The sequence below is a fragment of the Kryptolebias marmoratus genome, linkage group LG18 (assembly GCF_001649575.2).
Source record: "Kryptolebias marmoratus isolate JLee-2015 linkage group LG18, ASM164957v2, whole genome shotgun sequence".
Taxonomy (NCBI): domain Eukaryota; kingdom Metazoa; phylum Chordata; class Actinopteri; order Cyprinodontiformes; family Rivulidae; genus Kryptolebias; species Kryptolebias marmoratus.
Genome location: NC_051447.1, coordinates 8,291,545 through 8,306,552, shown reverse-complemented (window position 1 = coordinate 8,306,552; position 15,008 = coordinate 8,291,545). Strand labels below are relative to the sequence as shown.

The window sequence follows — 15,008 nt, the reverse complement described above, 5'->3', positions numbered from 1 at the left end:
TCACTTCTGAGGCAACCTTTTTTTGCTTCTTACTTCACAGCAGGTTTTTTTGTCTTACTCTGCTTCTTAGGTTTTATGCTGAACGATGTGTGTTGTTGTAGTTTGCACTCATTGCATTGTTTCAGTGTTAAACCCGCATTTGAATAAATGAGGTGAAATGAAAATTGCTTAACAAAAAGTATATTTTATTTCCAGCTTCCCGGCGGTCTATGAACTATAAAAAAAAATACTGCTTTCTCGCAGCCTGATCAAAGACACGATGACACACGTGGAGCCCCCGCTCCTCCTCAGACACACAATAAGTCCTATTAGAGGCCATCTGTTCTCCACGCTCGTGTTGACGGTACAATCTAAGGTGTCAGTGATGACTCACATTTGGTAGGAAGGAACAAACAGGTACACGCAGTGACACATCCCTCCACAAAAACCCCAAAGCAACACAGCAAAAAATACAAACGTTGCTTTATTCTTTTCATTTCATTTGATTACACCATCTGCTTTTACTTTAATTATCTTCTTCTGCAAGGAAAAAAAACATGTTTTGCTGTGTGGTTCAAAGCCACAAAGGAGGTTGCAGCTTTGCGAAATGATAAATAGCATCAGCTGACCTCCTACGTGATCCTTTTGCCTTGTTAGCCGGAGACGGCCGCGACAATCCAGGACGAATCCGACACAATAAATAACGTACTCTTTTATTTTGACAGACTCAAAATCATTATCATGCAAATGAAGGTGATGAGCGTTTCAGCTATTTTCACAATGTCTTCAAAGAGATCTGAGGCTGACTCAGTCATGACTAATAAACTGTATTTAATGTGAGATGAACAATCTTTCTTTTCAACTTGATTCTGTTAAAAAAAATGAAATTTAAAAAAAAACCCTTGGAGGAGATATCGCGTTACATGAATTAATAAAGCAAACTCATTTTTAAAGCCTTTTTTTTAGAAACAGACAACAACATGGAGCGTTAAAAGTTAAAACACTGTTTAAATATTTTCATATTTGAATAATGCAGACTTACATTAAATATGTCTCATTGGGTATAAAATGATGTGTGGTCTAAATGGGCATTATATTACATATTTACAATCTCATGTACAGCATTGAAGATGGTTGCCACGAGTCCTCGGATTCTGCTGAGCCTTCGTCCGCTTTTGCACAAAACTGGTTCTTATCATTTTGTTGCAAAAAAAATGTAAAAATTAAAAAAAAAAACAACCCAGCAACAAAAAGAACCAGCTGCCTGTGGCAACACATCCTTCCCTTTACAGGACGTGGTACACGGGCCTGGTCCCGGGGCTCTCCGGTGTGCAGGGCTGGGAGTCAGAACTGCCGGGGGAGAAGGTGGCCATGTCCCTCAGAGCCGCCGGTCCACAGCTGGACTCCACCGAGGACAGGCGGTCCACGATGCTGGACAGGCACTCCAAGCTGGAGGTGCCGATTGCTTTGTCGTCCATACTCTCTGGCAAAGAAAATACAAGATCAGTTTTAGCCTTAAACTGACTTTAAGAACTAAAGGGGGGAAAAAGGACAAAAATGTCAATTTGTAATGAACATGGAGACAACTGATATGTGATTAATTTCTTTTCATTATTTGATTTTCTCCTTGAAAGCACCATACAGATAACAGATAAAAAATCCATCCCATGTTGCTACAAGACGCTCTCACCATTCTTTGCGTACGAATAGCTGTTATTGTAGTTTGCATTCAGCTGTTGCCACACTGGACTGCTGCTTCCAGCCTGGAGAGAAAAAAAAAACAAAAAAACCCAAAAAATCAAATTTGCCCTTGAACTGTTAGATCTAAACACAAAGCTAGAGCGAAAAGATGTTTCATCATTATTATTATTATTATCCACAGAGATATTAGTTAGAAAATAACAGAAAAAAAGTACAACAACAAAAAAAACACCCAGTGCCCTTCATGATATTCTGGACAAGCTAATAAATGCCTGAATTCCAAAGTTATTGGCTTCTTTATTTCACATCCATCTGAAAGTCAAAGTGAGCTGTGTGCGCTCCCCCACCACTCCATCCCCCCCGCCCAACTGTAACGAATCGATTGTATCAGTGGAAGCAACACCAGTTTGTGCAAGATGACACTTTCTCCGAGTAAATCTGCAGAAAATCCTGGCAGTGGTGCCGAACATGCAGTCAGGATGGAATGCAGGAAAGAGGGTTTTTTTTTTTCTTTCTTTCTTCTTGTCTTTGTTTTTTTCCTGCCAGGCTTCAGAGAGGTGGATTTAGTTTGGTTTATTGAGGCTATAAAGTGTTCAGCGGTGGGAAAGGCATTAAGTCAGCCCATAATTGGCATTATCTGAAATATGGGCATCTTCAGACTAAACCAAAGAGCCACCAAATGGGTCATGATAAACTTTAAAAAGAAACAAATAAAGATACTTGTAAGACTACTAAATAAATGTTTGCGATACGGAATTATGGGAGAGTGTTATATGCATGGGATAAAACAGCCTTCTCCAGCTGTCAGGCAGCAGTCCTACTTTATTTAACTGAAAGCGATTTTGGCTTTGCAGCCCCAGAGAGCACCTGCAGGCCTCTGATTAGGCAGATGTCTGCATGAAGAGGCTGAACATGTGGACTAGGGGTCTTACCATGCCGTCAGAGCAGCTGGACAGAGGGCTCCCCGGCTCAGAGCTGCTCTCCCCAGGTAGGCAGTAAAAGTTCTCCACCTGTTCTCGCAGCAGCTCCTGCAGGCTCTCGATGTACTGGATGGCGTTGCGCAGGATCTCCACCTTGGGCAGGCGCTGGCTGGGGTTGGCCGAGGTGCAGCGCCTCAGAGCCTCAAAGGCGTGGTTGACCTTCTTCAGGCGCCGGCGCTCGCGCATGGTGGCGGCCCGCCTGCGGTCCACGAAGCTGGACTTGCGCTTGCAGGCCTTGCAGGCCCACTGGAGGCAGTGTCCCGGCTGGTGAGGGGCTCCGGGGACCCGGACGTGCTCGTCCTCCTCGGAGCCCGCAAGCTCCACGCCGGCACCGAACTCCAGGCTGTCTGGAGACGAGGCACACGCTCGGTCGAAGTAGAGCTGCGAAGGCGAGAAGACGTCCATGGCGTGGTCAAGAAAGGCGTCTGAACGGTGGGGAGCGAAGGAAGGAGAGAGAGGGTAAAGGTGCTGGGTGGAAGAGAGGAGACCTCTGAGTGATATGAGGGGTCTGTTGCCCCAGGCCCCCCTTTTATGCCCCCTGGCTAAAGCCCAGGGCCTACATTGGCCAGATCTAATTACCATGGCCCATTGGCCCGGCCAGAAGGCAGGCTGGAGTTAGTTCAGTTCCCTCCCTGCCCTATCCCTAACACCCCCTCCACCCCCTCACCCCTCACCCCCCCAAGTACCCTGCAGAGTTTCTCACATCTGCACTTACTGGTGTTTCCCAGCTCGTTTTCTCCGGCTCTTCTTCTGCAAGGCCACACTGAACACAGGGGTTTTTGGGCTGTTTCAAGCGTTTCTTTGTATTTTTTATTTTTGCTCGATTTAGTCTGCAAGTACCCTCATGGCGCCACGTCGAAACCCTCATGACAGAGGTGACACTCAGGCCACGTAGACACAAACACCACAGAGAGTGCAATTTGTCCGGCGGAGACAACAGCGTTGCAGATGCAGCCCAGCTGCAAAGGAAGGTGTAACATTTCAAGCCCCAGCCGTAAGCCCCCCCACACCCCCGTCCAAAACAACCGGGCCTCGCCGCTTAAGGTGCTGCGAAGCGATGCGATCCCCGTTTGCCCGGGCTCGTCCAAACAGCGACGAGACAAATGACGCCACATCGGGCATCCTAAAGTCCACGGAGCAAATTTTCCCCCATTAAAAGTTACTGACACAAATCAAGCACCAACAGATGGTCGAGACGGTGCAACTGGTTTATTTCAAGTGGATGACGAGGGCTTTAAAGGGCTTTGAGAAGTCAGGAATGCAGAGTTGTTGCTGCGAGAATAACTCAGTATTTCAGTGTCTTTGTCGGAATAAAGGGAAAAACACAAAAATAAGTCAAATATGCTGCATTTTCCCACTAATACCTTTTATTTTTAGCCTTTTAGGGTGAGCTATTTCTATTTCAACCCTTTCTCATAGCTTTTTAAAAAAGGTCTTATTGTGTAAAATCCCATGTATACATAATGCATTTAGAATGTTAATGTAAGCAGAGCAGAACTTTACAGACATTAAATCGGTCCGTATATTCAATTTTAAGTGAAAAATTTTAGGGAGCACAACCTGTTTGCAAGTTAGTTTAGTTTTGTATTTGTGAAATTTCACACAATACAACTTATTGGTAAGAGCACTTTACTTTGTTGTAAACATTTATTTTGGGAAAGTAAATTATTCAGTGAGTTTTATGTAAACTAGATTATATTTGATACATATATTCTTCATTTTTTTCACTTTACGTGAGCATGAAACATTTCTTAAATACTCTAAAACATGACTTTTTGCTTTATTTTAAATAGACCTGTGTACTTTTACATGTATGTTGAATGAGATAGTTTGGGTATGAAGGAACTGCGTTGGAGTGAAGCAGAGTTTTCTCATTATTTTAGTTTTTTTTTTTATTTGTTTTGGGGGATTTTTGCAGAAATTGCCAGGCTGGACTGGGCCTTTTTTTTTTTTTTTTTTTTTTTTTTTGTTCCCAGGTAATTGTGTTGGTGACAGCTCGCAAGGATACAATGCGGATATTTTCTCACAATGTGTCAAAACGTTTGGCTCTGGGAACGTCGTGCACCTAAGAAAACACCAGAAGCCGCTGCCTCTGAATTGCCCCGGCGCAGTTTAGATTGGGGTGGGGTGGGTGGGGGTCTGTGGTGGTGGGGAGGGGGGTCGTTTCACAGCTGAAGAAGACATCGGGCTGCCCTGGAAGCTTGGATCAAAGCCATGCCTGCGGGCCGAGAGGACAGCGTCCGTCAGAATGAGAAAACCCGAGCGCGCGGAGGGCTGATCGGCGCAGCACATGGCGCAGTCGCGGACGCAGAGGAGGCGCGCGGCGGTTGCGCGCAGGAGGAGCGAGCCGCACCTCCTGGGAACTCTCCGGGGTTTGCGTCTCTGTTGTTCTCAAGGGTCAGAGACGGAGTTAAGTGAGGGGCAGGAGGTGATCTTTTATGTCCCCCCCTCCCTCACGTCTGAAAACCTTATTTCTTCCAAACAGCCTCATGCTTTAATTTGAAAAGCTGCACGTTCGGGAGCACATCTATTCCTGCAAAGGCCCCTCGCCCCTCCTGACAATTTAAAATCAGTTTGAAATCTATAATAATTAAAGGCCTTGTAGTGCTTGGTGGAATGCATATCGCCCGCCGCCTATCATGCCAGAGTTTTAAGGAAGCTAAGTTTATATTGAGTAATGAGTGGTCGTTTTTGGTCCAGCCTTGAAAAAAAATGTTTTGCACAATATCACAAGATATCATGAGCATGTATATAAATGACTCAGCTACTACCACCTTAAATTTCAGCTCAATGTCTTTAAAGCTGATCGAGTTATTGCCTTTTTTTGTGTGACAAATGCTGATTAGCTGCGGTGGCCGTCTTGAATTGGACTGACTTGAAACGTCAATCAGTTGTAGATGTACTTCCACTGATTGTTTTCTGTAAGGTTTGTTAAAATTCATCCAGTGGTTCATGAGATATTTTGCTAACAGACAAACAGGGTTAACTCGAAAAGTTAATTCTAAATGTTTAGGCAAATATCTCGAATAATGAGTAGAACTTAATGTATGTGTTGTGAATGACTCAATAACAACCACCGGAGTTTAGCTTTAAAATTGACTGAGTTACAGACATTTTTGGAGGGGGGTTTTTAGGGTTAGTTGTCCCCGGTGGCCATCTTGAGATGGGTTGCTTCCCAAATTTCATCACTTATAGTGGTACATCCAATGATTGTTTCCTGAAAGTTTTATTAAACATTATCTAGTGGTTCATGAGATTTTACTAACAGACAGACTTGACTCCAAATAGTTATTAGGGTTATTAGAAACAAGTCTTGAACAATTTGTTTCTCCTCAAAAGACATGTTGAGAATCTTTTTTGGCTACTAACACGCCAGATTTTAGGTCAACATATGAAAAACTGACTGATTTATTGCCATTTTTGTGTTTTCTGTGGTCAGTTGGCTTGGGTGGCCATCTTAAATTGGATTGACTTCAAAAGTTAATGAGTTGTTGATGTACACCCGATCATTACCTTATACAAGTTTCATTAAAATCCATCCTATGGCTCACGAGATATTTTGCTAACAGACAGAAACAGAACACATGCACACACAGAGAGACACAGCGCAAAACATTATTGCCTTTCGGTGCCAGGCGATAACAAATCTAATCATTTTAACTGACTAAACCCTATTGATGACAGGATTTTAGTTTTTTTTTTTTTTTTTTGAAAATATGAAAAAAAAAGAGTCTCCCAAAATGAACAGCTTTGAAGAAGGAGCAATACAATCCTTCCCATTCAAGACTTTTTCCCTGTCTACATAAAGTCCATTTTACATTCCCCACAGGAATAAATGAAACAAAAAGAAAAAAAGGGAAGAAAAAAAAAAACATTTGAGTGGCAACACCATTTGTTTGGCAACGAGCAGAATGGAGTGTGCTGCCAGGCCTGCATCTCTGCATGCCTCTTATGGCAGGATCCTGAAGGAAAATTGGAGCATTCAGCGTCCGGTTTGATCACCCCCCCTTGCGTGCAACGTTCCGCCTTTCATTGGCTCGGACTTTTAAAACCACGGAGCGACTTCACAGCCAAATAAGAATTATGTGGTGTCATCGTCAACACAAACCCCTGCAAGGTCAAACCGAGAAAAAGGCAGAACGCAGACAGGGTGGGGGCGCTAGTTCCTGGTGAGGGGTGCAGATTTCATATCAGTAAAAATAAAATTTATATAAGATGTAGAACATAGCTCATGTAGCGATTAAGCCTAATTTTTAATTTATATGCCAGAGAAGCCTCCTGTTTCAAGAATGCAGGAAAAAACCAACTGGTTTTGGATCTTTGTGTTTGGTTGTAGATGATATTACACTGGCTAAGAGACAAAAAAACTCATTAAAATCCCATTAATGTTTGGAGCTGTCAGGTTCCTGTTTGGCTTCGGCAGAAAAAATTGCATTACCATAATTTGGCTGGAAATCGCTGCATCTGGACTCCAACTTATGGGATGTTTCTGTGATTTTTTAATTCATCCCTGCCACGAAGGAAGAATTCATAGCCTTTAATAAAATACACAAAAAAATGAAAAAGAAGAGAAAAAAACTCCAGGAAATCATAGTTGAAGGGAAATAAAAGCAGAAATATGTAAATGGTTTGTCTTCAGTGAAATACCATTATGTTTGTTATTATTGTGTTAAAACTGTTGTTTTCCTGTTTTTATTTTTCCGTGTGGTTTTTACAAATCTGACTACTTCGGCTTCGAGCTGTTTTAGCCACTCATCCATTTTAGCATTTAGCTGTACTTTTACTACTTTCAGTTTTTCACTACTATTCCAATACTTTACTAACCTTTGTTGCTATCAGCAAGCATTTTCTTTCATTTAGCTAGTCTTTTGCTGTTTTGAGCTACTATCTACCCTTTTGCTGCATTTACCTTTTAGCTTGTGTTTGTCTACTTTTAGCTTGTGTTTTGCTCTTTTTTGCTGCTTTAAACTCTTTGTTCGTGTTGCTACTTTTAGCATTTAGCTAGCGTTCTGCTACTGATAGCTTTAACAACTCAGTTTCAGCTTGTTCAGCAAACTTCAGCAGTCATTCAACACACAGCATTCACACGGCATTTTTGCAGAAAATGCAATTTCTCTACTTATTTGATGTTTTATGGGTGGCGATGCTGAATTTGGTCAAAAACTAGCTGTGTGAGCAACCTTGATTCTATGATAAGGATGAACGTTTGAGCAGAAAACTATGGTGGCCCTGAGGTTCCAAACACAACAAAACTAAGAACAAAAAAAAATAATAACTGTGGAAAGGCAAAAAAATACAATTTTAAAAACACCAAAAAACTTGAAACTGATTAGAAAGTTTTACAGACTGCCTTATTTCTCTAAAAAAGGACAGAAGACAAAACCTTTCAAACCTCAACATATTTCAGAAAACACAACAAATCAAGAACCTTGACAAGAAATAAAATACAGCCAAGTTTTAGTGTTTTGTCTTTTAAATGATCACATTTTCTGTTAGCAGGGTGTTTTTTTGGGAATGTTTCAACCATTATGTAGAAAACCAATCTGTATCTTTCAATTAAATGTGGGACAAAAGCATTCCTAATACTATAAAACTATAACTGGACTAGAAAACATCTAAAGTTATTCACATTTTTTTTTTTTTTTTTTTTACGAAAAGTCCCCAAAACATCCATCACCACTAAGGAGTTTTGCAGCTCAGGAGAAAAAGTCCCTCCATAAAATGTTGGCGAGTGCCTCTGACATCCTTGACCAGTTACTCAACACGTTAAATCGTCGAAGAGGGGCTGGGCGTCAGATTTAGGCATGGTTTGAACTAATTTCCTGGTTACTTCTGATGAAATGTAAAAGGCTCTGATAGATCTCCTTTAGTCTATTTTATTTTTTTATTTATTTTCCCCAGATGCGAGTGGTGATGAATTAAGACCTAATGGCTTCAATAACTTTATAAACCCACTGGGGTTTGCACTCGTGCTCTCAGCCAAGGTTTCCATGTTCTCAACATGTGATACAGGGGAGGAGTGTGGAGGCACGCTGCGTTTGGAGCCGACTCCGGTTACTGTCGTGGGATCAGGCCCGCTGGTGAACAAAGAGAAGCTCTCTGGCAGCAAACTGCTCCACGGCAGTTTACGCCGGTTTTATGGACTCCTAATAGGCATGATTGCTGGTGGAAGTGGGAGATCCAGTGCCGTTGTTTTCATGCAACGTCGAACCAACCTTAAAAGTCCGCTTTTGAAATAAATGAATCTGGTTCAGAGCCCGCGTGGTGACCGAAGCGCAATTAACGAGAAACGCAGCTTGAGCACATTTTTCACACCTTGAAACACACAACCGTTCCCGACAAGTGGAAAATTGCCACAGAGTACTTTATTTGTTGGTCGGCTATATGTACACGTATTCAAATAAAATGTCATTTTTCCTTCAAGAAGGCTTTTAGCTTTTGAAAACAAAATAAACACCTTTAAAAAATAATGTTAATATAAAATATGTACAAATTTGTTGCTCTTCCTGTCCTTCAGAAAAGAAAAAAAAATTAAAAGCCAAAATGGTAGCAAGGGGAAGGAAATAGGGGGAAAAAACTATTTAAGTAATAAAATTGTTTGTTTAAACTTTAGCTTTCCGAGACATCCGCGGGGAACTTCATTTTCTCGTCAGTTGTGATGCTGTCCACGATGGAGGACAGATGCAAGAGACTGGAGGACGCAGAGGACTCACTGGTTCCTGAAAGCAAAGAAAAAGCTTGTTTGACACGTAAGTCGTACCCACTGGGCCCAATTTCCACATTAATGCGAACCACTGACTTAAAAGCTGACCGTTAACGTTTGGATTTTTGGCTTTATCAACGCCATCTTTTAACTGTTAAATATGAGTCATCAACTGGGAAGACGGCATTCACTGATTAGAAATTAAGTAAAGTTAAGAATTATACATCTGTAGGTATTAAAATAGGCACAATAAAACATCTTGTCCCCAGACCCATAAAGTGCACAACAAATGTAACCAAATGAGATGCTAAACCTGTTCCCAGACATAATTCCCGTCGACCTGATGGTGGCAAATCTCAAAAACGTCAAAATGGGCAACACTATGGTCCTTCAAAGCGTTGCTGACTTGTAAGATATAATTCAAATATCATAAATTATAAAGGTGTTACCAAGAGCCAAGCATGATGGATGCAGTTTTGCTGAATGATGTGATACCACATTGCATGACTCAGCTTCTCAGTCCTGCTGCTACAATTGCAAAGATCCTTCCACAAACATGACACGTTTTGATCAAACAAAGAGCACGGCTTAGCGGGGAGTTTCCAGGGACTCGAACGGTTCTGAATCAACTCAGCTAAGACACCCCCCGGCTTTTCTCATTGTGCTTGCAAATGGTGACTGCGCTCAGCTTTGGGAAGCCTGAAATGGATTAGGACCATCACGGTGCCAGTCGCGGCTATATTTTATTCATTAATCATCGATCGCAAGAGCTTGCTAACAGGTGTACCTTCTCTCTGGTTCATCACTGCGCTGGAATGATCGGCAGAGGTTCGCCAGGTCTCAGAGGATCGCTTCCACTGATACTCATCATTGGCCACCTGTTGGAACAAGAAAAAAAAAAGAAAAGTGTCATTACTCTCACTTTAGGTATTGTTAAACATAAATGCACACCAATCTAATAATGGATACTCTGACAAGTGTCACCACAAGAAAAACAATAGAACAACGACCAATAAGAAAAAGACAGTAGCCTTTGTTATATGTAAGAAATACCCAGTAAACACATAATGTGTCAATATGAGCTATGTAAACACATTTAAAGTCTAATCAATGATCTCGATGTCATTTGAAAGTCATTGGAATCCCACCCAAGTGAATACTGAAATGAGTTTCCTCTGAAGACTGTCAGTAGAAGCTTACATTGTGTTCTTTGGTGTTAAAGGAAGATCCGTTTTGAAGTTTCTCCTGCTCATCCAGAGTCTGCAGCAAATCCTGTAGCCTCTCAATGTAGCTAATGGCACTGCGTAAAATCTCAACCTTGGGTAGCCTCTGGTTGGGATTGGCCACGGTCTTCCTCTTGAGCGCGTCGAAGGCCTCGTTGATCTTCTTGAGCCGCCTCCTCTCCCGGAGCGTGGCGGCCTTGCGTCTGTCCGTGGGCGCCGACTTTCTCTTGCAGATCTTGCAGGCCCACATGAGGCACTGGCCCTCGCAGTGCGACTGGAGGCCCGGGGGAGCGAGCACATGCTCCTCGCCGCTGCTTTCCCCCCCTGTCTCCGACGGAACGTTCTCCTGGCCTGGGGACAACGGGCTGTCGTTGCCGTTGTAAAGAGGGGACACCCCTGCCATGTCCATATGCTGTAGTGGTCCATGATCTCCTTCCTCCAAGTAGCGCAAATCACTGAAAAGATAAGTGTTGGTCTCAAAAAGGTCCATCATATTGTTGCGTCCTTCCCCTGTTTTGACAGTGGAACTCTGGCATTTAAATAGAGCAGCGGGGACACAGTCAACAGGCTTATATATAGAATGTGAAACTCTATCCAACACTGGCTGTCACACTGCAGCAAGCATCTTCTTTTTGAATGGGTCTTAGCTGCATTCTGACTTTGTGTAGGGAATAAATACACATTGTGGCATTCAGAAGGTATTAAAGAGTCGCCTCGTGTTTCATGACAGGTGCCGTGACTTAAATGCATCTGGACAAAATGGCTGCATTGTGATGTTTCTCAACATCGAACAGGGGAATCAACAGAGCCTGTTTCAGGTGTTATTATGATTACGTTTGCTTTAAGAGTGCAACTTTAGGGCTGACTGGAGAGTTCTTTTGACTTGTAGGATATCTCATACTATCGCTCTGTCTGCACTGCCACGATATTGTGTTATACTTGTAGCATTTTTATACTAAATATGCTTTGCTGTTACTTGTCTTTCTTATCCGTCTCATTAGAGCTGTGCATCATTTGTGCTCTTGACATATGTAGCACATAAATAGAACATTGTTCATGATGTCGTGTGGTTGTTTATTATTTATTTGTATTAAATAATACAAAATATGCCAACACGTGACAAAATACAAAACAATAGCCTTAGAGAGAGTCTACATTGGTTTGTTTTAACATTCCTTTATTTGGACTTCAGTTGGTTCCACTTTAGCCTACTGCTCAAATATAGTGCCTAGTAGTTTTTCAAGAGTACATTCTGAACCCTTAAATAAACCCCACTTCTGGACATGGAAACCTAACCAAGGAGCTTTATTTAAATCATCCAAAACACCTGCAGCAAGGTATAAACTACTGTTTCATATTGTTCAGGATGTCCCATAAGATTTTTTTATTTTTGTTTGGTTTTGCTTTGGTTTTTTTGGCCAACAGAAGTAAGAACAATCATGAAAATTAATAAATTGGATAATTTGTCAGTTGGTTATTTATGGTTTTGAGCTTATGATTCAACACTTTCCACCTATTCATTTAAAGATAGAAAATGTTACAAGCATATAAATTATTTCTTCCAAGTTCCAGACTATAAGAAAAATACCAACTTTAGCATCTATCAAGTTTTGAGACATTCCCTGAAAAGGGAAACAGTAGTATCCCCAACAGACTGGCTAGTTAACATATCTTAGACTAAATGATGGCCTACTTTCCACAGCAGAAAAACAGATGGTTTAGTGTATTTTATAATTGGTCTGCCTATTGTCTGTCAGTAAGAACTGTGACTTCACAACATAAATAGACTGGAAGTTGCAGAGTCAAATCAGCTTAGAGAAATGTACACATAGGACATTATAAATAGAAACATGCCTCATTCATTTTAGATCCAGAAAAGAGATAAAAAAGCCTTTGAGGAGGTGATTTATGGCCTGTGGCATTTCTGCTGCAACCTGAAATGGCCACAATTAGAAACTTCACAGGCGGGAATGTTGGGGATTCCTATTTTTGTTTGCCTTCACGACCTTGTGTAATGAAATCAAACAAAATCAACAGCTTTAGAAAGAGAGAGGCTGCCCAACATATCTCCATACATGCATGTTATTTTCCTGGCATACCTATGAAGCGGAAAGCTTTGAATCAATCAAGTTTAGGCGGCCCTCAAAAACACTCAGCACGAGCTGCGTGTTGCCCAATCAGTTCTAATTTTTCTTGTTGTGATAACCTGAGACGTGTTGGGGCCTTCCATCATTTGATAGGGTGTTTGAAATACTGCACCCATCATTTCTAAATCACCTCATACAAGCAGAGACATAATCAAGTACAAATTAAAAAGGAATTTCCTCATTACTGCTTCTATTAACGAAGCATGACTGAATATGTATTAACGTTCTGTCTTTCTAATTTTGTCCAACCAAAGTCCAAAAATGCTGCACATGCAAGTGATTTTCTTTTCTTTCTTTTTCTCCATTCATTTATGTAAGATAAACAATAAAACTTTAATTGTTTTTATGTTCTAAGCTTGTCTTGTCACGTTTCAGCAGTGACACATGCGATATACCGTATATAAGGGGGTGTAAATAAAGTCAGTAAATTCTCCGTAGAAGGTATTTGGAGTTTGTGTTTTGTCAAGATGGATTTTTCTGTCCAACTGTAAAAGCAATCACAAACTAAACCATTTCCTGTCACTGCTCTGTTCTCTACTTCTTGTAAAAAAAAATAGTCACAATGCAAAAATAAAATGACAGATGATGATGAATGAGGAGTGGTGATAAATAAATTGACTTACAAACAGAATATAAATTAAAATTAAGCCCGCTGTCAGATTATAATGTGCCTTTATCATCCTGCAAAATACCCGTACACGTCTTTGAGATGAATGGAGTCGTGTCCCTGCTCTGTCCTGATTGTGTATTCACTCCCCAGGGCTACTATGCATCCTGAACCTGATCATAAATTCCCCTCAGTGCCAAGGGGTTGACGCTTCAGCTGTCAGGGAGAATCATGGTGTAATCTGGACAGAAACTCAAACTGAAGGATCCGGCTTCGCGGGGAAGGAGGAGGAGTTAGACAGGACTGAGAGAAGTGTAAATCAGGCTGGAGTCAAATACGGCCTGGAGTTGGCAGCTCTGCAATCTCTATAACAGGTAAAAGACAAAATAAAGCTCCCACAGGAGCTATGCTTCAAAATCTTTCCATGGCATGGTGTCTTTAGAAAGTTCACTTTACAGCAACTGAGACACACTAAGGAGAAAATAACTTACACCTAAAAAAACAATGAAATAATTTGAAATGTAGAAGAAAATACTTATTTTCTCTTTAAGTAATTATACTTTCATTTGTCTGCTAAATACAAACTTCATGTCACAAGTCAGCTTACCACAGCTCTGTCAGGGATATGAATATATACTATGCATATGTATATATTACTGAAATGTTTGTAACTTGTTACAGGTGGTGTCATGTTTTAATTGGCACTTCAAAAAGTAAACTTAATTTTTCCTGTTTTGAGTTGTCATGCTAAGCTACATGTTAGCTAAATTGCTCCTTATAGTGAGTAAGGTCTTTAATTTGTTGGTGATAAACTGTATTTTACGTCACATTTGTCATTTGTTTTGTTTAGTTATCCATTTTCTGGTATTTTCACCAGAATAATGTTCCTTGTTTTGGCTCTAGTTAGCCAAACGTTTGCAATTTGATCCATATTGTCCAAATCACAACACACCTGCAACAACTGCAACTTGATTGAAGCTTGGTTTTTTTCTGTTTTATCTTCTACCTCCCTGATTGTGTGAATTTGGGTCCTTTAAGACCATTTTTTCCTCAAACAATTCCTTTAAAGAAAATCTAAGCCATGTTTGAGACTGGCTATACTCTTGTGATGTTTTCCTACAGTTCAGAATTGTTCACTGAAGGTTCACTGAAGGAACATTGTGTCAGTCAACCCCCTGTTCCCTGTTCCTGAAATGATAATTCTTTAGTAAAATACATCACTTGGCTTATGCACAACAGCTGCATTTTACTCGTACAGAAAACAGCCCATCGCTGGGCAGCCATGAAGGTGGAGGGTGAGTATTCCCTCTGCCTCTTACTCTGCCCGCCCCCCTCTCTTCCAGGGGGTCTGTTTCTCTTGAGACTATCAGCACAGCTCTGTCCTAGATTTCAACAGCTTAGTACAAAGCCTGGGTGAAAAAAAAAAATGTCTGCCAAATGAAAGCCATGTCAGAGTCAAACAACGAACCAGAAGAGGTTTGATCATTAGTACTTGAAGCTGGCTTTGCTGAATGTTTCAGCTCAGTTTCTGTGCTCATATAGGCATATGTGACATATAAAGTAAGAGGCAGATGTGGCTTTGCATTGATGTAAAGGTGTACTGAATCATACTGTCATCTCTACAGGCCAAAAAAAAATTCTCTGTTTAAAGGAGGCATCATACCCAGA

General features: G+C 41.2%; 2 protein-coding genes across 2 annotated transcripts; both read right to left on the bottom strand.

The window, feature by feature from the left end:
- Window positions 1-482: 482 nt before the first annotated feature.
- myf5 (myogenic factor 5) lies at window positions 483-3,189 on the bottom strand. The gene is made up of 3 exons (XM_017411497.3): window positions 2,613-3,189; window positions 1,670-1,742; window positions 483-1,462 (listed from the first exon to the last, which is right to left on the bottom strand). The coding sequence occupies exons 1-3, from the start codon at window positions 3,063-3,065 to the stop codon at window positions 1,266-1,268; spliced, it is 723 nt and encodes a 240-aa protein (XP_017266986.1). The 5' UTR covers window positions 3,066-3,189; the 3' UTR covers window positions 483-1,265.
- A 5,817-nt stretch (window positions 3,190-9,006) lies between these two features.
- myf6 (myogenic factor 6) lies at window positions 9,007-11,137 on the bottom strand. Its single transcript, XM_017411500.3, has 3 exons — window positions 10,564-11,137; window positions 10,151-10,241; window positions 9,007-9,379 (listed from the first exon to the last, which is right to left on the bottom strand). The coding sequence occupies exons 1-3, from the start codon at window positions 11,077-11,079 to the stop codon at window positions 9,270-9,272; spliced, it is 717 nt and encodes a 238-aa protein (XP_017266989.1). The 5' UTR covers window positions 11,080-11,137; the 3' UTR covers window positions 9,007-9,269.
- Between the last annotated feature and the right edge of the window lie 3,871 nt (window positions 11,138-15,008).